The following is a 20,073-nucleotide window of genomic DNA, read 5'->3' on the forward strand; positions in this document are numbered from 1 at the left end:
CTTGGGCTGCGTCTAGACTGGCATAATTGTGTGCAAATACTTAACGGAAAAGTTTTTCCATTAAAAGTATTTGTGCAAGAGCATCTACACTGGCACGGATACTTCGTGCAAAGACATCTTTTGCGCAAAAGCATCTGTGCCACTAGACGCTCTCTTGCGCAAGAAAGCTTGGATGGCTAAAATGGCCATTCTTGCATAAGAGGGCTTATCCCTGACTGGGAACATCAAAGTATTTGTGCAAGAACCACTGATTTTGTACAGTACAAAGTCAGTGTTCTTGTGCAAATACTCATGGCCAGTGTAGACAGGTGGCAAGATTTTGCATAAAATCTTGCCAGTCTAGACACACACTTGGAGATCTTTGGCTAAACTCCCAAGGCACACTTTCTAGCTTTTCTCCACAAACCACGAGACCTAAAGTCTGCCTATAAAAATAAAAAAAAAAAGGTGGGGGGATGCTGAGTCACAGTAATGGTTGTTGATAATGAGGCATCAGGTAGTATCTAGCTTAGCAATGATGTCAGCTCTCCTAGTTTGATCAGTTATCTCGTCAATTTCACAAAACAAGTTAATAGTTGCACCATGCAACTAGGCAGCAGGTATCCCTGCAGGGTTTTTAAATCACCCAGGGGCAGCAGATGGGCTGGGAGATGCACCTGAATGCACAGAGACCACTAGCCCACTAGAAAGATGACTGGTAGTGGTTCGAAGGTAAACTAAGTTTGGTTTATCAGGCTTGGGCTTGTTGGGTCAGGACCCCCCCTTCTAATCCACCTCATCATGAACTAGAGAGCTACACCCTACTCCTTCCCCCCTCCCCCCACACGGACCCAGCTGGCCTTTCAGCAAGATTTCCATCCTGACTCTGCTTGGCCTATGGCTCCATGGAGACATCAGGGTCTAAGCCCAGGGGCTACCATAGAAAAGCACCAGGGCATTTTGACCAGGAATAAAGCAGGACCAGATCAGGGTGCTGGTGGGGGAGAATAGCAAAGGTTTATTAAAGCTCTTCGCTCCCACGGTGCGAGGGCCTTGGGCCACCACTCCACAGCCCCAGCATGAACCAACTGGACACAGTGAAACTCTCAGCTTGGTTCTCGTGTAACAACCAGAGCAGGGACTGGCTGCAGAACTGGTCCTAGCCCCATGCTGCAGGATCCAGGCAGCCTAAGATTAGCTCCAGGTTGGAATTCATGCTGGGGCTCCCTAAAAGCTGCTCATGCCCCTTTACCATCCAGTACGTTTTCCTGAGGAAGCTGTTTGAGACTCTCTGCCTCCCCCCAAAAGCATTCCCAGTACTCATCTATTTCTAAGACACTAGCAGGGCTCTCACTAATACCACAGTGAGCAGAGCGAGGGAGTAGCTACTCTTTTCCCCCGCAGCAAGGGACCATTAGCCCTCCTGCAAGGGGACACGTTCTCTCAGCAGTCAACCGCTGCTGCACACAACAGCCCTAATGCGTGGTATGGGGAAGGGTGGGTGCGAGCTTGGGTCAGTGCACTGCTGCCTCAGCAAACCTCTGGGCGTTGGTACTTCCAAAAGGCCATGTCTCCATCATCACTGCATGATGCCAGCAGTCCTGGCTCCTTGGGATTCCAGGCCACACAGTTCACATCTTGGGAATGAGCCCGGGGCATGTGGGCAGTCAGCGCAAAAGTGGGCTGCTGGGGATTTGAGAGCAGCTCTTCCTCAAATACGCGGATAGCATCATCCCCGCAGGCTGTAGCCAGTGCTCCTGTCAGGTGACACCTGCAGCAAATGGAGCAGTGAGTGAGCAGAGATTCTCCTCCCACTACATGATGCTGGAGCAGCCAAGCCAGTCCCTGCCCTGAGGAGTCCAGCCAGGTATAGCCAGCCTGAGCAGAGCAGGGATCTGTGAGGGTGAAAGCCTGGAGGAAGGCAAAGCAGTGGTGTGACCCTCTTCCTCCTTTGGGGCTGGTTTTACATGCACAGACCAACTGGAACCCCTTGCAAAGCAGGTCAGGGATCAGGGAATACAGCTGATGCCCTGCACTGGGCCCAGACACCTTGTGGTTTTGAGGAATTCCCCAAGAGTAAAGTTGGGTCTGCACTGTGCTGAGTCAGCACCAACAAGGTCAGGGTTGGGACATACGTGTGACCATTCCTGCCTCTGCCCGAGTCACTACATGGGAGCTGGAAGAAACTGCTCTCATTCTCTGGCACAGCTTGGTGCCACAGCTCCACAAGGGGCCAGGAAAGGGGAAATCTTCAGCACTGGAGCCCTTCCTGGTCTAGCAGGTTGGCGGTGCTGTGGCCACTGCCAGGGAGTGGTACAGACCCCAAAGTTCCCATTATGCTGCAGTGATGGGAGTGATGTGAGGCAGCTTCTGCCGGGCAGTAACTCAGCTGCATCTGTCAGCCACACCACTGTGCTGTGCTTTCCCAGCGCCCGGGAGGAGACTCACAAAAGCATTGGGGGGGGCCTGTGGGACAAACCCCTTGCCCCACAGACCGTGACTAGACTGAGCATTCGTAGGCCTGGCTCACCATGCCACGTCGTAAATGGTCCGGGGGTGGAAACCGGACAGGGTGCAGATGCATTTCCAGCTGGGGTCAGCACTGCTGCAAACCTCCCCTGCAACACACCAGACAGCACTCAGGACAGCTCTGGGCAGCGCAGCACAGCCAGAGGCATGAGCAGCACTTGCTCACAGGACTAACCCACAAAGGGAGCAGTTCAGTCACACTTGCAATAGGCCAGGGCCTGCTGGCGAGGGCATGATGTCCTTTTCCCAGCACATGGGGAAAGGATGCCTGGTCTCTCGGGTGATGAACACTGGAGTATCAGGGTGCCTGGCTCCAGGGGCGGTTTCTAATACCCCACTGGCACCCAGTGACAGTACAGCAGAATAAGGCAGACTGCAAATACAACACTGGGGCTACGTCTAGACTGGCATGATTTTCCGGAAATGCTTTTAACAGAAAAGTTTTCCGTTAAGCATTTTCGGAACAGTGTCTAGATTGGCACAGACGCTTTTGCGCAAAAAAGCCCCGATTGCCATTTTCGCGATCGGGGCTTTTTTGCGGAAAACAAATCTCAGCTGTCTACACTGGCCCTTTTGCCCGAACAGGAGCAGCATAGTACTTCCGCAAAAAACACTGATTTCTTACAGTAGGAAGTCAGTACTTTTGCGGAAATTCAAGCGGCCAGTTTAGCCAGCTGGCAAGTTTTTCCGGAAAAGCGGCTGATTTTCCGGAAAAACTGGCCAGTCTGGACACAGCCTGGGTGTCAGATTTGGCTGCTCCAAAAGGAGGAGCAAGATAAGCACAGGTGGGGTTCCTTGGACACTGGTCTACCACACTTAGAAGCACAGGAGCCAGCTGGACCTGCCTCAAGGATGCAGAGGGGTTGGGTTACTCTTTCCAGGGGGGAGCTAGGGCAGCACCTTCCTGAGCCATCTGTCAGACTAGTAAGGACTATTTGTCCCTCACTCTCAACCAATGTCACCCAGACTACATACAAAGGGCAGTAAGTCTAATGGTTACAGCAGGAGACGAGGACTCTGAAGTCCTGCTTTTCATTCTCGGCTCTGCCACCGACTCCTTGTGTATCCTTGGGCAAGCCCTTTCCATTTCTACAGCTATATACAGGAGACCTGTGGTATTTATAGAATCACTATTCACAATTTTGCAGGTCTATCCTATCCCCTCCCCCCCCATTACATCCCATCCCCTGGCCTGGGACGGTGGAGGAAGGGGGCCCTATCTCAGGGGCTGGGGCCTGTTGTGGGACAGCAGCAGTAAGTCCCCCACTACACGCGCACACACGCTCACTGTGGCTGCTGGGAGCTGTGGGGAACAGAGCACTTGCTCTGCTTGGTCTTTCCATCCCCTGTACTGGTAGATTTCGCCATTCGTGGCGGTGCCAGGAACGTATCCACCATGGATGGTGAGGGTTTCCTATATACTAAGGACAATACCGATGCACCTCTCCAGTGCTCCTGATATGGCCCCTGCTCACCTTGCTCATTGCCTGGTTTGTACTGGTGCCAGATGCGCACTGTCTTGTCATCACTACAGGAGGCTAGGCGTTCCCCACTCTGGTCAAAGGCAAGGCTCCACACGGTAGACTCATGCCCCTCCAAGGTGGCACAGCACACCCAGTCATCCTCCTCTTCACGGTACAGCTTCACTGTGTCATCGTAGCTGGCTGATGCTAGCAGCTGGGGAGTGACAGGAGAGCCAGGACAGGAAGCATGACACAGCACCTTGGGCACCCACCAAAATATGGCTTTCAGATCCCCCCAGGCTGGCAGAGAGAGACGTTAAGGGTGTCCATGGCTTGGGGAGCGAAGCCTGGAGGGACATGGAACCTGAAGTCCCCTATTCTTCTCAGAGTGGTGCAGCTCCCTCTAGGGCAGGGCTGCCCTTTCTTAGTGGGAGTTGGGGAGAGGAGTCTGTAAACCTCTTGCTCAGGGAGTTGGATGAAAGGGAGCTAGTCACCTTTGTGTTCCTCCCAAATTCAGACCCAGTGGATTCCTCTCCCAGCTCCACCTGCCCCACAAATTCCCCTCCTTCGTGGCCCCTGTCTAGAATAATCACCCCAGAGCAGCAGGAAAACTTGGGTGGGAGGGGCTAGGCAAGGGCTGTGGAAAGAGCCCTCACCTCCTGGTTGGGATGCCAGACCACATGCTTGACGTCTTGCGTATGGGCATTCAGAACACTCACACACTCGTATTCGTCCTCTTCATCCACTGAGAGAGAGAAGGGCTATGGGTGAACACAGCCAGGGCCTCTGCCCAGCCCCGCCTGGGGCAACAGCAGCACAAGGGGCAGCCCTGGCTCTACGGCAGCCAACCTGAGGGGTTGGCCTTCCTGTCCCAAACCCACTTGGTCTTTCCACATCTTCCCATTTCGCTTTCCCCCCTAAGTCTCCTGACAGTTGGTGACACAGAGCTTCCTCGTTGCCAGTAGCTCTCTGTTCTGGACAAGTAATTTGTGTCTCAGACCTGTCAACGTCACTACCTCAATACACCATTTTCATGGAAGTATGTGAGGTTGCTACTAATAGCTTGTAACACTCACTGGGTGCTATAGGCCACAATAAGGAATAATGCAGCTAGACTGAAAATTGTAACATTATCTTGCAGTAAAAGTTTGCCACCAGGGAATCCTATGTCTCTATGACAGCCTATTTCAGTAGCAGGATGCGATCACTCCTGCCTGGTCAGCTGGTAATGTAATTCAAGGGGCCAAGCCCCAACCCTCTGCCTTACCATGAGCCCCTCCAGGAGAACCCTCCTGCACCCCACAGCCCTTATCCCTAGCCGTACCATTTTGGGTCGCACATCACCGCCACAATGAGACACAAAGTTCATTCTGCTCAGGGGTGGAAAAAATGAGAGGGAACATAGGTCTTGAGTGCCCTGAGAATTGTCACGCCTAGTTACCCACAATATCTCCCATAGTACTTCTGGTCCCCCACTCCACAGACCTCTCTCACCTTCCCAGACCCAGACGCTCTTGTCTCGGCTGCAAGTGGCCAGGAGGCTTCCAGATGGGGCCCAGGACACAGACTTCACCTCATTTTCATGTCCTTCAAGGGTGGTCACACACTGTCAGAGGAGGCACTTGTGTTTAAGCCAGATCCAGGGAGGGAGGAGCCTAGCTCCCAGTGCTCCCATCATTTAAACATTTTGTTCAACCCAACACAAACTGTTTTGATTCACAGCACTTTTTAATGTAAGACCACCACCTCACTCAGCACTTTTCACAGCCTACAGTGAATTTCTCATCATTCCTCAACAGCCTACAAAGGAAGGCCTAGATCCACCAATAGGATTGGGTGGGAGTATGACTGGTGGTGGTTCTGTACCACTCAGGCACTAAGCCAGTCTTGAGAGAGATTCTGGAGCCTGCTGGTCAGGGTTATCTGCTTGGGTGGCAGGAGAACCCACCTTCAAGTCTCTGCTCCAATGACTAGTTATTCACAATGGAAGAGCTTTAACAGGCAAGACAGAAAGAGGCTCACAACCCAGGGGCTAGGGTACTCATACCAATCAGAGGGGAGACCTCCCTGCAGTGGCCTTAAGCACTGCCAAAAGCAGCATCTCTTCCAGTTGGGTGAATGGCACCTACATCTCAGAAAGCTCTTGGCATGGAACTATCTGGTGAACTGGTGTCAAATTCATGAGTCGTCATGGGTCAAATGACACTTAATTTTCAGGTAATAAACACTGGGCCCAGCTCAACCTGCCCTCTCACTGCTGGATGATCACAGAGATGCAGACAGACAGCAATTGGGGGCCAGTCACTGCGTCTGCAGGAGGCACAGTCCTGGGGGAGGCATGTCCAAGACATCCTCAGCACTCAACCCCATGGAAACATCCTTACCTCAAACTCATCCTGGCTCTTTTTCCAAATACAGGTGGTGGCATCAAAGCTGGCTGAGGCCAAGTAGCTCCCACATGGGGACCAGGCCACCTTCCGGATTGTCCTCTGGTGCCCCTCGCCCAGCACAGACTTGCACACCCAGCTATCTCCTAGAGCAGGGGAGAAGAAAGGAGTGAGCACTGCATGGGGGGAAAGGGGAAGCTGCGCAGCCAGAGCTCCCCTCTCAGTCCCCTCAGAAGAGCTCTGCCTGCGCAGCAGCCTGTGGCCAGACAGCCTGGTTGGGCTCAGGCAGCCTGAGCAGCAGGTGAGATTTCACCTTTCTGGACAAAGCAGCTCCCTACCCTCCTTGCCCCAGATGCGGATGCTGCGGTCGCCCCCGCATGAGGCCAGCAGGGTCCCGGAGGGATCCCAGGCTAGGAACCAGCAGCGAGAATCTGGGTGGGCGGGGATCCGGGCAAGCAACAACAGCGAGTCCTTCATGCCGGGCAAGCGGCCTGGTGCTGGCTCCCTGTGAGCAGAGCGGAGGTTAGCACAGAACAACCTCCCTACTGTCCCCGCACTCTCTCCAGTGCCCCTGGAGCAATCCCCCCACTGTTCCAGCCCTGCCCCCCCTACTGCTCCCACCCTGCCCCCCCAGCAGCCTCCCACTGCTCCCACCTTGCCCCCACCTTGCCCCACTGCTCTCACCCTGCCCCCCCACAGAATCCTCCCACTGTGCCCCCGAAGCAACCTCCTAACTGCTTCCCACTTCCTCCCCCCCTCCCACCCTTCCCCCAGCAACCCCCCACTGCTCCCGCCCTGCCCCACAGCAACCCCCCACTGCTCCCGCCCCGCCCCCCAGCAGCAGCCCCCCACTGCTCCCGCCCTGCCCCACAGCAACCCCCCACTGCTCCCGCCCCGCCCCCGAAGCAACCCCCCCACTGCTCCCGCCCTGCCCCACAGCAACCCCCCACTGCTCCCGCCCTGCCCCACAGCAACCCCCCACTGCTCCCGCCCTGCCCCACAGCAACCCCCCACTGCTCCCGCCCCGCCCCCAGCAACCCCCCACTGCTCCCGCCCTGCCCCACAGCAACCCCTGCCCCCCCAGCAGCTCCCCACTGCTCCCGCCCTGCCCCACAGCAACCCCCCACTGCTCCCGCCCCGCCCCCAGCAACCCCCCACTGCTCCCGCCCTGCCCCACAGCAACCCCCCACTGCTCCCGCCCTGCCCCACAGCAACCCCCCACTGCTCCCGCCCTGCCCCACAGCAACCCCCCACTGCTCCCGCCCCGCCCCCAGCAACCCCCCACTGCTCCCGCCCTGCCCCACAGCAACCCCCCACTGCTCCCGCCCTGCCCCACAGCAACCCCCCACTGCTCCCGCCCTGCCCCACAGCAACCCCTGCCCCCCCAGCAGCTCCCCACTGCTCCCGCCCTGCCACCGAAGCAACCTCGCAACTGCCCCGCGATGCCCGCCACCCGCCTGCGGCTCCGCAGCCCCCCGCGCGCTCCAACTCCCAGGCTGCCTAGCGGGACGTGACGTGACGTGACGTGACTGCCGGGAGGCGGAAGCGGAAGGAGTGTTCAGCGGCTTGAGCTCTTCCTCTCGGCCCGCGGGCGGGGCGCTCTTCGAGGGACTCCGGAAGTGCGGACCCGCAGTAGGAACCGTGAGGAGAGACCCCCCCGGGCTTGGGCGTCTCCGGCCTGGGGCCTTCCCCCCCCACAGGGACCCCTGTCCGGGCTCTAGTGCGCCCCTCCCCCCGGCCCGGCTCCCGGCCCCCCCCGGCAGCCCCCCCTCCCCCCGGCTCCCGCCCCCCCCCGGCACCCCCTCTCCTCCAGTGACCCCCGGCCCGGCCCGGCTCCCGCAGCGCCCCCCCCGGCACCCCCTCTCCTCCACCCCCTCCCCCCCGACCCCCCTCCCCCCGGCCCGGCTCCCGCAGCGCCCCTCCCCCCCCCCCCCGGCACCCCCTCTCCTCCAGTGACCCCCTCCCCCCGCCCGGCTCCCGCAGCGCCCCCCCCCGGCCCCCCTCTCCTCCACCCCCTCTCCTCCAGTGACCCCCTCGCCCCTCCCGCAGCGCCCCCCCCGGCACCCCCTCTCCTCCAGTGACCCCCTCGCCCGGCCCGGCCCCCGCAGCGCCCCCCCCCCGGCACCCCCTCTCCTCCAGTGACCCCCTCCCCCCGGCCCGGCTCCCGCAGCGCCCCCCCCCCGGCACCCCCTCTCCTCCAGTGACCCCCTCGCCCGGCCCGGCTCCCGCAGCGCCCCTCCCCCCAGCACCCCCTCTCCTCCAGTGACCCCCTCCCCCCGGCCCGGCTCCCGCAGCGCCCCTCCCCCCGGCACCCCCTCTCCTCCAGTGACCCCCTCCCCCCGGCCCGGCTCCCGCAGCGCCCCTCCCCCCGGCACCCCCTCTCCTCCAGTGACCCCCTCCCCCCGGCCCGGCTCCCGCAGCGCCCCTCCCCCCAGCACCCCCTCTCCTCCAGTGACCCCCTCCCCCCGGCCCGGCTCCCGCAGCGCCCCTCCCCCCGGCACCCCCTCTCCTCCAGTGACCCCCGGCCCGGCTCCCGCAGCGCCCCTCCCCCCGGCACCCCCTCTCCTCCAGTGACCCCCTCCCCCCGGCCCGGCTCCCGCAGCGCCCCTCCCCCCAGCACCCCCTCTCCTCCAGTGACCCCCTCCCCCCGGCCCGGCTCCCGCAGCGCCCCTCCCCCCGGCACCCCCTCTCCTCCAGTGACCCCCTCCCCCCGGCCCGGCTCCCGCAGCGCCCCTCCCCCCGGCACCCCCTCTCCTCCAGTGACCCCCTCCCCCCGGCCCGGCTCCCGCAGCGCCCCTCCCCCCAGCACCCCCTCTCCTCCAGTGACCCCCTCCCCCAAGCACCCCTCCCTCCACAGGACCCGACTTTCTCCCTGCTGTGCCCCATCACCCCAGCAGGGACCAGCTTAAACTCCGCTGGGGCTGAGAGCCTGCCCCATCTGGCGCACCCACCGGGTACTTGAGCCCCTGGTGCCTTCTGGGCTCCCACTCTGCTTCCAGCAGGTGCTTGCCGAGTTCCTTCTTTCCAAAGTGCCTGCAGGGAGCCTGTGGTGCTGTGCCCTTCCGGCATCCCCACACAGCACATTTACAGGTTCTCCTCGCTGGCATTCCCACCCTGCTGGTTGTAGCTGGTCTGTGCCCCTGTGTGCTGGTCCCATCGCAGGAAGAGGATTCTGGCATGTACACCCCAGGTGGCTCTGGGTTGCCTGGAGGGCGCAGGCGGAGAGGCCAGAGTGGAGGTGCCCTGCCAAAGCAGCCAGAGAGGAGCCTAGCCTCTGCACTGCCTGGTGCCCTATCTATCACAGCCCTGTGTACTGCACTGGCGGAGCCTGCCTGGCTACGGATTCATGGGGGAACCTGTTCCCGTCAGGAGCTAGGTGTAGCTGACGTACTTGGCTACGTTGACCCAGAATTGCTTAGAGGTGAGAATGCTTTTCCTCTCTTCCTCTTGGGGTTAGTTGTGGGAGAGTATGTGGTGGGGAATGACCCAGTCTGGTAAACAGGAGCTAGCATTAACACAGTATATTGTACATTTAAAAGGATTGTAAATCCCCTTGCTGTCTCTTACATATTTTATGGTGACATAGCTTCTCTTATCATCGCCTTTATTATGCCTGGTTTTATTTCCTGTGTGCTCTGTACTAGGAAAACAGCTTGAGTCTTGTTTTCAGACTTCCCTCTTCAGGCAAAATTTTGCACATTGAGCTGTATGGCAAGTGTCTCATCTCTGATATTCTGGTCTTTGCAGCATTGCCTGTGCCATCAATGGCAGTTCCATGTATGTAGAGGGAGAGGTTGTTTTTAACTCTGTACTGGGCAGAATTGTGCTCTGTGTTGTCCTATAGTCAGTTATTGGGTAAGCAGTAAAATGTTTGCATGCACTGTAACTGGAAACTGCATGCTCTTATTTTGGTAAGCCTTATGCTACTTCACCCCATGCTTTTAGTGACTCTCATTCAACATGTTCCATCAGAAATTAGACTGAGTTCTTTAGGGCAGAGATAGGATTTCATTCATGGTCCCTTTGGAAGTCAATGGGAATTTTGCCTTTGACTTAATAGGATTATTTCTGTGTGTGTGTGTGTGTATATATATATATATATGTGTGTGTATGTATATGTATATGTATATATATATATATATATATATATATATATATATATTTATATATATATATATATTTAGAAAAGAGACGACTAAGTGGGGATATGATACAGGTAAGGATGTTCAATCGTGCTTATCTGGCTAATCATGTAGTCGAGACAATGGTATCAACTACACGCTTAGTTGATAAAGGGCCACTCTGCAGAGCCATAGCGGGAGTAGCTCCCGGAACCAGCTGGAGCTGGGACTGAGCAGTCGAAGCTTGCACCAACTCCGGGAGCCACCCGCACTGTGGCGCTGCATTTTAAATGTAGATGGTGGGATGAGGGGGAGAGATGGCATGGCGAAGACAGTACCGGTTCCTGTCCACCTCCACCTTGCTGCCTCTCATACAGAAGCAGCAAGGGCGGGGTGAGGGAACGCAAGTCATCAACTATTCACTAACACCCCTGGATACAGGTCTATAAAATCATGACTGGTGTAGAGAAAATGAATAGGAAGTGTTACTTACCCCTTCCCATAGCATGATAACTATGGATCACCCAATAAAATCAGTGGGCAGGAGGTTTAAAACAAACAAAAGGAAGTGCTTCCTCACACAACTCCCGGTCAATCTGTGCAGGGGATGTTATAAAGAGTATAATTACATTCAAAAGAGAACTAATAGGTTAATGGTGGCTGTTAGCCAAGGTGATCAAGGATCCAACCCATGCTCCAGGCGTCCCTTTAAATCTCAAATTGGATGACGAGGGGTGGCCATTCAAAATTGCTGTGTTCTTTTCAGCTTCTTGGAAGCATCTGTTAGTGGCCACTTCAAGAGATTGGATACTGGGTTGCTGGTCTGGGCTCAGTATGGCCATTTTGATCTCAGTGGTGTAGATCAGAATTCACCCTAGGGATGTGAACGATTAGTTGACTGTCCGATAAGCAAATGCTTATCGGATAGTCCACATACTAGTTGCTCCCCCTCCTCCACCTGCTTTCTCTATAAGAAAGAGGCAAGGGAGCTGAGGAGAGGGCACTTTGTGTAATTCACTCATCGAATAGTTGATGGATTTTTGCATCAACTACTTGATTTGTCGATAGGGCAGTACTGCCCCTTTGAATCGCTACCGAGGCAATTCAAAGGGGCAGCGTGCACAGAGCCTGGGTTCAGCTTGGGACTCCCCAGGCTCCGCACAGCGCTGCCGCTTTGAAATGCCATGGCGGTGTTTCAAAGGGGCAGAGCTGCACAGCTGATCTCGGGTTCTGCGCAGTGCTGCTGCTTTGAAGTACTCCCCACTACCCACCTTACTGCCTCTATCTGAGCAAAGAGGGGAGGGAGGAAAAGCGACTCATCGACTATCCTGTTGACTATCCAATAAGCATTTGTTTATCGGATAGTTAGTCCTTAACATCCCTACTTCAAAGTGGCAATGCCAGACCTTGAGCTTTATGCGGCACTGCTGCTTTGAAATGCTGCATTTGATACACCGGGCTCCCCACAGCATTTCCAAGTGGCAGTGCTGAGCCCACAGGCTCCCCAGCTGATCCCAGGCTCCATGTGGCACTTCTGCTTTGAAATGCCGCAGGATGCATGGGGCCACTAGAGAGACTGCTTGAGCACTGGTCCCGTGCTCCCCACAGCGCTTTCGCCTTCGAAGTGTAGCAACAGCCCTGGGACTGTTGCTACATTTCAAAGGTGGAGGTGCCCTTATTGATTGTTCGACTAGCCCATTAATCTAAATTTAACATCCCTAATTCACACTCACCCCTATTGAGGCTTTCTAAAGCGCTGTGTAAATAAGGCCTTCAGATTCACCACTGATCAGCTGTCTCTTGGGGGAGAGTAACCTTTGCAGGTGCTATCTCCCAACAAGCTGGTCAGCAAGTGATCTCTTATATCCACACACAGAACATCATTTGGTCTCAGCTCCTGAACAGCTGCTGTAAACCTGCCCTTGTTAACTGGGAGTCATACGCTTTCTTGGCACCTTCTGGGGGATGTTTAAAATCCCCTTGTGTGTTTCCTTCTCCTCTGCATGTGAGTCTTCTCCTAGTTGGATGGAGGTGGGGATCCAGTTCCTTGCTCTGGGCCTTATTTTGTGTAGCCATTTGCACACCCCTCTCATGCTTCCTAGCCTGGCATGAAGACCCCATGATATCTGAGGGTTAGAGGGACTGAGTGAGCTGGGCAAGGGAGAAGAGTAAAGACTTGTGGTTTATATTTGGAAATGAGGTGGAGAGTGTGGAGGACAGATCCGAACTGCTGTTGGGGCATGTGGGGAAGATCGGGGCCCAGGATGGAGAGGAAGTGCTAGATGAAAGAAAAGAGGGTGGAAAAAGATAAAATATTAATGAGTTAGGTTGGAACATATTTCTAGAGGCTTTAGAAATGTACAGATTGTGTAACGGTGTCAGGTTTTTGTGTATACTGAATGGAAACCACATGCAAATACACCCCAGCCATTTTGCTGTCTGGATCACACCAGGTTGCTCTGTTTCAGCAGCTGACTTTTCCGCATCCCAATTGCTTTTTATACTGCCACAAGGTGTGTGTCAACACTTTTAGCAGCATGCTGAAAACAATTGCTGCAAACAATATTTAAAAACTAATGGCCATTTTCAGACTGGCCACGTATGGTAAATGTGTGATGCTTATGCACTTTTAAACAACTGAAACCTTTTCACTTTTCTGGGGATGTAGAACAAGAGTAGATTTAATCAGTTCCTAACAGTTCTTTATCATCAACAACCAGGAGTAATTGCCTTCAGCCTATTACCTGACAAGTTCAACACAAAGAACAGATCAGCGTCTCTTAGCCAACAAAATAAGCCACAGTGATCATTCTGTGCTACAACTAATGCTGCTGCTGCCTAATTAAAGGATCTAGGTGGGTGCCAGCAGACAGAGTTCCACCCTACAAACCTCTCAGCCCATCAAACCCTAAATGGCTTTCTCCTTGGCAGCCTCAGAGGCTGGGAATTAGCACCACCCTAGAGATGTAACTGCCTTATGCCATCACCACTCCAGGTTGAGTAAGGTGATGAATGGGCTTGTGGGAACTTACCCAGTACCTAATCTATGGGCAAAAAGGGAATTTCATTCTTGTGGGCTGCCAAACCAGCACATTTCAGCATCTTAAAACTCTCATGAAGGAAAGCTTGCCAACACAAGTGATCATAGATAATTTTTAAATAGTGTGGAGCAAGCCAGAGTTTTTACCCTTTAAGGAATGGCCACCTCTAGGCTGCAAGGTGACCTCTGTGTCTACAGCACTACACATTCATCTAGGCATACTAGGTGTCTTACCAGTTTAATTTGCAGCCTCATTTGTTATTTCCTGTTGCCTCAGCTGCCTTGGAGTAGGGATGTTAAATATCGGTTAATTGAATAGTTGAATAATGTCATGAATTTTTATCAGTTACTTGACTGTTCTATAGTCCCTGGGGGTGCGGCCAGCAGCCAGTGCACTCCGGCCACACTCCTAAGGAGCCCCCTGTCACTCTGCACTGCTACCTCTGTATCAGAGGCAGCAGCACAGAGTGCCAGGTGAGAGCTGGTCTGCGAGGGAGCCGGTTTAAAAACCAGCTCCCCTTACGGACTGGCTGCCTATTGCCCTGTGCTGCTACCTCTGATACAGAGGCAGCTGCACGGGGTGGCAGCAGCCCCTGTCTAGGGAAGGGTGGGGGCTGAGCTCCTGGACCCGGTACTGAACCTGGCTGCCTGCCTGCCCTCTTGGCTCCTAATACACTTTAAATGCAGAGTCGCTGCGAGGATAGGTCCCGGACCTGGTGCGAGCCAGGACTGAGCCAGGCTGCTGATGAGCCTGCTAAAAAATTTACTGGTGGGCGGGGGGGATGCATGTAGTCTATAGCATTAACCTATAAGCTTTTGCTTGTCAGGTAATCGACTACACTATTACATCCCTACCTTGCAGTCTTGTTTGAAGCTAACTCTGCACTGGCACTTTGGAGCAGTGTAAATGTATGGCGAGCGCAAAAAGTTACAGTGTTGTGAAATGCCATTGTGAACCAGACTACTCCCCTCGGAGATGGTTTACATAGAGTACTGGGAGACCTCTCTTCCAGCACTCATGCTGTGGCCACACTTTCAGTTTAAAGAGCTGTCATGGCTCCCCTTTAAACTTTTAAGTGTAGCCAAAGCCTGAGTCAGTTTGATTAGTATAACAACATCTAGTGAAATATTTGACTGGGCTGGCTACCAGTTGCAGTTTAAAGGCAATACACTTTGGAATATTGACATAGATGCTACTGACAGTGTCTTAGTTTGGGCCTGTATCTCTTGTTTTATTAGTGCCTTTCACAAGCCTAGGAGAAACAAGGTACAGAATCACTAACTATGGGGTGCCAAGCACCTCGAAAGCACTGAGCACCCATGTCTCGCACTAAAGTCAGGAGGAATTGAGGTTTCACAGCACCTTGTGATTGGCCCCTAAATGTGTATAGAGCTCACTTTCACCATTGCTTGCTTGTGGGAATAACTTTGGTCTGGGTGATTGGGCAGAGGCAGAAAACATCTGGGCTTATATTTTTGGGATGTGAGACAGGTGGGCTCGTTAGCCATGTTTGATAACTGATCATTCCTGCGTTGGCTGAGGGACAGAACTATGGTGTCTGGACAAAGTGTGAATGTTTCAGTAGAAATGTGCTCTGCAGAGCCCCCAGGGAAGATGCCCCAAATAAAGCCCTGATAGATGAAGGACGATTCTCCGCAGGTTAAATGACTTTGTTCAGAAAAGCCCAAGTCAGCTCTGAATGAGCTGAGATGCTCTTGATGCTCCATCATGAAACAAGTTGATTTGGAGGTTTTGACAGTCTGTCTTCTCTTCTCAGACTACTGCATGAATCCACAGACTGTTTTGTTGCTCCGAGTCATTGCTGCTTTCTGCTTCCTTGGAATAATCTGCAGTCTTTCAGCTTTCCTGCTGGATGTTTTTGGACCCAAGCACCCTGCACTGAAGATCACTCGACGTTATGCCTTTGCTCACATTCTCACAGGTAACTACCAGGGCATTTGCACCTTGCTGAGCCTGGTTATGGCAGGTGGCATATGAGTTGGTATCTTACTGTGGGCACTTTTATGCCCTCAGCCAACTATACCTCAGAGCATAGCAAATAGAACATAGCATTGCTATCCAAAGATGTTTTCTCTGCTTTCCTCAGATACTTGGAACATTGTCCACTGCAGAGCTCATGTGCCTTTATCTTCCCCTCTTCTGTCAGCACAGAGCATTGCTGGAGTTCTGCCTTTGGCTGCAGGACTCGGCTCAGCTTGAGAAGTGAGAGTTATAGCTGAGAGAAATGAAGACCTGGGACAAACTTTATTTTTAGTCTGTAAATGGGGATGAGCTGGAGTGTTTCATTTTTGGCATGAGTTTTTAGTACAGACAGACTGAACAGAGAACATAGGCTCCTCTTCCCCCCAAGGCAGAGGAGGAATTGACATTGATTTCAGTAGTAGGGGGTTGTGACACACAGCAGGTGGGGTGTACACAGGTGCCCACTTTGCTCTTGGGAGGGGTGTACACAGGTGCCCACTTTGCTCTTGGGACTCTGCTTGCTTTCTTTTTCCAGCTCACACTGACCAGGCTTGTTACAAATCAGTCCTGGACATATGCCAAAGGCATAGTGCAAAGGTGTGTAACTCACATAAACCTGTCTGCTGGCCCTACATGTCCCCTCTTCCATTTCTGAGTGACGAATTTAGGAATTTAACACTCTAGTCCTGACTCCTGGGCATGTTCAGCTTTTCCCTAAAGCCCACATTGCCCATGATTTCTTCCAGCCTACTTTGGCTTTTATCACATGTCCATTTCCCCCTTCTAATTGACAAACACTTCCACCGGTTGCTCACATATGCTGTGCAAGTTATAGAAATGGTGCCTGTGTGCATTACTGTGCAGAGACATAGGGCTGGCCCTGAAAATCTGGCATTTCTGTTTACGATGGTCCCCCGTGGGGTTTCAGGGAGGTTTATCTTTTTCCTTTTTACCTAACAGAGAATAATTTGCTTCCTCTTTGGTCACTGACTCCCCCTCCCCTCTCTCTCTCTCATATTATCCATGGTGTTTCAGTTTTGCAATGTGCCACAGTGATTGGATTCTGTTACTGGGCTTCAGAGCTGATTCTTGCACAACAGCAACAGCACAAAAAGTACCATGGATCTCAGGTCTACGTCACCTTTGCTGTCAGCTTTTACCTGGTTGCTGGAGCTGGCGGAGCCTCCATCCTCGCTACTGCTGCCAACCTGCTGCGACACTATCCAACCGAGGAGGAAGAGCAGGCACTGGAGCTCCTGTCTGAGATGGAGGAGAATGAATCTTACCCAGCAGAGTATGAAGTGATCAACCAGTTCCAGCCGCCTCCTGCGTACACACCATAACGCTGCCAGTGAGCCAGAGGGGGTTGCATTAGGCTTTCTCCCCACCCCTGAAACACTGCCCACCTCTTTGTGGGAATGCACTCCTTTGCCCATGGAGGCCATTCAACAGTGCTTCATGTCCGGGCACCTTACTCACTTTTATGCTCTTCTCCCCACAAGAGCGAGGACTAACTTTAGACCAGTGGCGGCTTCTTACAGAGCCCCCAAAGCCCCCTTGTTTTATGGACTTTGTTTTATGATTTTTTATTATCTCCCACTCCCATGCATTGTACCTACCTTGCATTGCTGAAATCACACCTGACCAGGGTGATTTTAGAAGCTTTGTTTCCTGTGTATTCTCAGTCTTGTACTGTAGTGCCCCGATGCTCCCACTCACCAGCATGGTGCACAAGTGCACAGCTGTGCAGGGGGAAGTCATACTTGTGTGTGATGTGCCTGTGCATATCTTGGGAGAAAGGGCGGTTGGAGGCAGGGGGTTCCACAGTCTCACATTGTGATAGTCAAGATCTCATTCATGTTGGCTTGTACCTCAACATGGAGGTGAAAGTCACACAGCTATAAATGCCTGCATTAGAGGTGAATTCTACACTCTTCTGCTGTTATCTGAGCAAGGTCAGCCAAGCATCTGGAGAGGTGTAACTTATTGATTGGCATACCCGGAGAGAGATGTTCTCTCCCCTCCTCTCCTTCCTCTCCTCCACTCCCCCCCGCCAGAGTACCATGGCACGTAGATACAAGTGAAATTCCTGCCACTGTGAACTAGTGCAGTGTTTCCCAATTGGTTCTCCGCGGAACCCAGGGGTTTCGCGAGCAAAAGCAAGGGTTCCATGAGGAGCCAACACTTCCCCGCCACCTTTCAATGCGACAGAGCCTTTATGTTTTGCAGCAGGACTCGTAGCGATTTTTTTTGGTTTTGCTTGACGAAACGCGGCGGCAGGGCTGTTTTGGTTTTTTGGGGGTTTTTTCCTTGATGAAATGCAGTGGGGGCCCTTTTTTTTTTAAGGCAACCCTAGGGGTTCTGTGGCCAAATAAAATTGGGAAACACTGGCCTAGTGTGTAGAGAAATTCCTTTATATCCATAGTATACTATGGGAAAGGTCTAGCAAATCTGCTACCACTGCTTTATCCACTTCCACATTCTGATTCATGCTATTTACACGAGCATTTTGCACTTTATTCTCTGAGCCCACAGCCTTTTGCCTCTGACTTTGGCGGGGGGGGGGGGGGGGGGGACTGTGGAACTAGCTAGGACCAGCTGCTGTATACTGCTACCACTAAGCAGCCCTCAAATAAGTTTGAAAATATTAGGCCAGAGCTGGTTGAAAAGCTGTGCTAATTTCAACTGTGGTATAGAGGAAGCTTGGTCCTGCCATGAGGGCAGGAGACTAGACTTGATGATCTCAATACCTGTTCAGGTCCAGCTCCCAGGGATACCACAGTCCATACCAGCAAGAGGATCTATGATGGCTTTTAGTCTGTTTGGTGTTAAAGTGAACATAATATTCAGTGACAACTACTGGAAACCTATTCCGTAGTCTCCACTTAGATACACAGTGTCAGACATAGAGATTGTATGCAAACTCTGTCTCCACGCTGACCTACTCTGGTTTTAAGACATTTTAGATATTTGGATATTTTCCTTTCCTTTTTGTCCTTTACACCCTTACCTTTACAAGGACCATTCTCCCAGCTGACGGTGTCAGGCTGTGACCAATCAGCGCACTCTATCTAGCAGTCCCAGGAAGTGTTATAGAACCACACACAGACAGCACTTGACTGGCTCCCTTCTCCTTACATGTACTAATACCAGGCCTACTGAGAGAGAGCCAGAAACACTCATCCACGTACTTGCACTGTGCCAGCCACAATCATCATGATTGTAGGGACAGCATATTACACTGAAAGACACTGAAGGAGAAACTCAATTTACCATTGCTTCATGGAGGGAATTGTTTTTAAAGGTTTTAGAAAGCAGCCTGCATGTCACTGAAATGCTGAGTTGAATTCTGTGTGGGGTTTGATCATGTTCTTCAAATAAAATGAGGCTTGGGAAGGAAGTGTTATGTCTCCAAGTGCTGGCTTGAAACTGATGATGCAGTGGTTTGTCTGAGTCACTTTAGGACAGGTCTACTGCAGCTTGTAACTTAAATGCAGTTTCTAGTGGACACCCCTCCCCCCGCCTCTTTGAATGTATATCAGATATTGATGTGTTACCAGCAATTTTGTTTAGCTTGTTTCTTTCCCTCCCATATTTGCAGCAGTGTTGGTAACACAGAAGAGGAGATCTCCAGTGTAATGCAATATCCAGACCTCAGATACAAACCTGGAGTCTTATCCTAGGAGAATGTAAGATTCTTCCTCTCTGCCCCTCAGTCCCCTACTTAGGGGGAAGCAGCAGAAGATTGTAGATTGATTCTGTAGAGTTGCCAAGGAATCTTCTCTACTAAAAGTGTTGGAACAGAAAGACAAGGTGTCTGATAAAGGCCTTTTAGAGCTTAGAAGGAACTCAGGTGGCAAAGAGGCTGCCAGTGGTAATAGTAAAGGGGTCCTCTCCAGCAAACAACCAAATGTCTCTGCTTTGCTCTTCTCTTCTGCTTCAGAGGAATGCCCAGCTTAATGCCAGCTGTTATACATGGAGCCAGAAAGTGTATTGGTGAGGGCCCTAGAAGACTGTGGGACTGGCTGATATGTCCTGCTCTGACATTGAACCACAGTCCACATATGTAGTGAACTCCATAGGGAGCTGTCTGGTGTGGGTGGAAAATGTTCTGGGTTTCTCCCTACTGCTGAGAGAGGGAATGTGTTTGTTTAAAAATATCCTATGCATAATAAATTGTATATCTGTAAAAATACTTTAATCATCCTAATAACTGATCCTTGGGGCTTGAGGAAATCTACATGAAATTGGGGGGCAGAGGGAGGGAGTTATTCCAGCTACTCCATGCAGCTTTCTCTTCTTCCTCAAGCCCTGGGGAGGGAAAGCAGAACAGGAAACACATCCAAGTGTCAAAGGGACTTTGAACCAATTCAGGAAAGGAGACCACCCTCAGCTTATCTGTTTTTCCTCTCCTACTGGGACTTTACAACTGGTTTACAGGTGATCCATGCATTCACTTAGTATGACTTTTCACACCATCAATGTCATTCACAATGCACTGGTGGCTTATGTAAATTCAGCTCTACATTCTGATTTTTTTCTAGAGAAAATAAAAAGTCTGTGTCTGGTG

General features: G+C 52.8%; 2 protein-coding genes across 4 annotated transcripts; one reads left to right on the forward strand and one right to left on the reverse strand.

Annotated features, from left to right (window-relative positions):
* Nucleotides 1-971: 971 nt before the first annotated feature.
* CIAO1 (cytosolic iron-sulfur assembly component 1) lies at nt 972-7,913 on the reverse strand. Of its 2 annotated transcripts, none has more exons than XM_075910770.2 (8): nt 7,784-7,913; nt 6,697-6,863; nt 6,356-6,504; nt 5,466-5,577; nt 4,628-4,716; nt 3,984-4,185; nt 2,510-2,597; nt 972-1,750 (listed from the first exon to the last, which is right to left on the reverse strand). In XM_075910770.2, exons 2-8 carry the CDS (start codon nt 6,833-6,835, stop codon nt 1,510-1,512), a joined length of 1,020 nt encoding a protein of 339 aa, XP_075766885.1. In that variant the 5' UTR covers nt 6,836-6,863; nt 7,784-7,913; the 3' UTR covers nt 972-1,509. The 2 variants fall into 2 exon arrangements, with proteins under 2 accessions (XP_075766885.1, XP_075766884.1); XM_075910769.2 differs by having other exon boundaries at nt 5,457-5,577.
* Nucleotides 7,894-20,073, forward strand: TMEM127 (transmembrane protein 127). 2 transcript variants are annotated; one of them, XM_075910771.2, is made up of 4 exons: nt 7,894-7,999; nt 9,449-9,779; nt 15,298-15,462; nt 16,539-20,073. In XM_075910771.2, the coding sequence occupies exons 2-4, from the start codon at nt 9,536-9,538 to the stop codon at nt 16,844-16,846; spliced, it is 717 nt and encodes a 238-aa protein (XP_075766886.1). In that variant the 5' UTR covers nt 7,894-7,999; nt 9,449-9,535; the 3' UTR covers nt 16,847-20,073. The 2 variants fall into 2 exon arrangements, with proteins under 2 accessions (XP_075766886.1, XP_075766887.1); XM_075910772.2 differs by having other exon boundaries at nt 7,895-7,990.

The sequence above is a fragment of the Pelodiscus sinensis genome, chromosome 28 (assembly GCF_052426305.1).
Source record: "Pelodiscus sinensis isolate ZL-2025 chromosome 28, ASM5242630v1, whole genome shotgun sequence".
NCBI lineage: Eukaryota > Metazoa > Chordata > Testudines > Trionychidae > Pelodiscus > Pelodiscus sinensis.

What these genes read in the sequence shown, in the direction of transcription:
- CIAO1 (XM_075910769.2), bottom strand. Translation starts at nt 6,835, where the DNA reads ATGAAGGACTCGCTGTTGTTGCTTGCCCGGATCCCCGCCCACCCAGAT. An exon ending in CCGCATCTGGGGCAAGGAGG is followed by an intron (nt 6,505 to 6,696) that starts GTAGGGAGCTGC and finishes CCCCTGCTCTAG; the next exon opens with GAGATAGCTGGGTGTGCAAG. An exon ending in AGAGCCAGGATGAGTTTGAG is followed by an intron (nt 5,578 to 6,355) that starts GTAAGGATGTTT and finishes CTCCTCTGACAG; the next exon opens with TGTGTGACCACCCTTGAAGG.
- TMEM127 (XM_075910771.2), top strand. Translation starts at nt 9,536, where the DNA reads ATGTACACCCCAGGTGGCTCTGGGTTGCCTGGAGGGCGCAGGCGGAGA. An exon ending in TGACCCAGAATTGCTTAGAG is followed by an intron (nt 9,780 to 15,297) that starts GTGAGAATGCTT and finishes TTCTCTTCTCAG; the next exon opens with ACTACTGCATGAATCCACAG. An exon ending in CTTTGCTCACATTCTCACAG is followed by an intron (nt 15,463 to 16,538) that starts GTAACTACCAGG and finishes ATGGTGTTTCAG; the next exon opens with TTTTGCAATGTGCCACAGTG.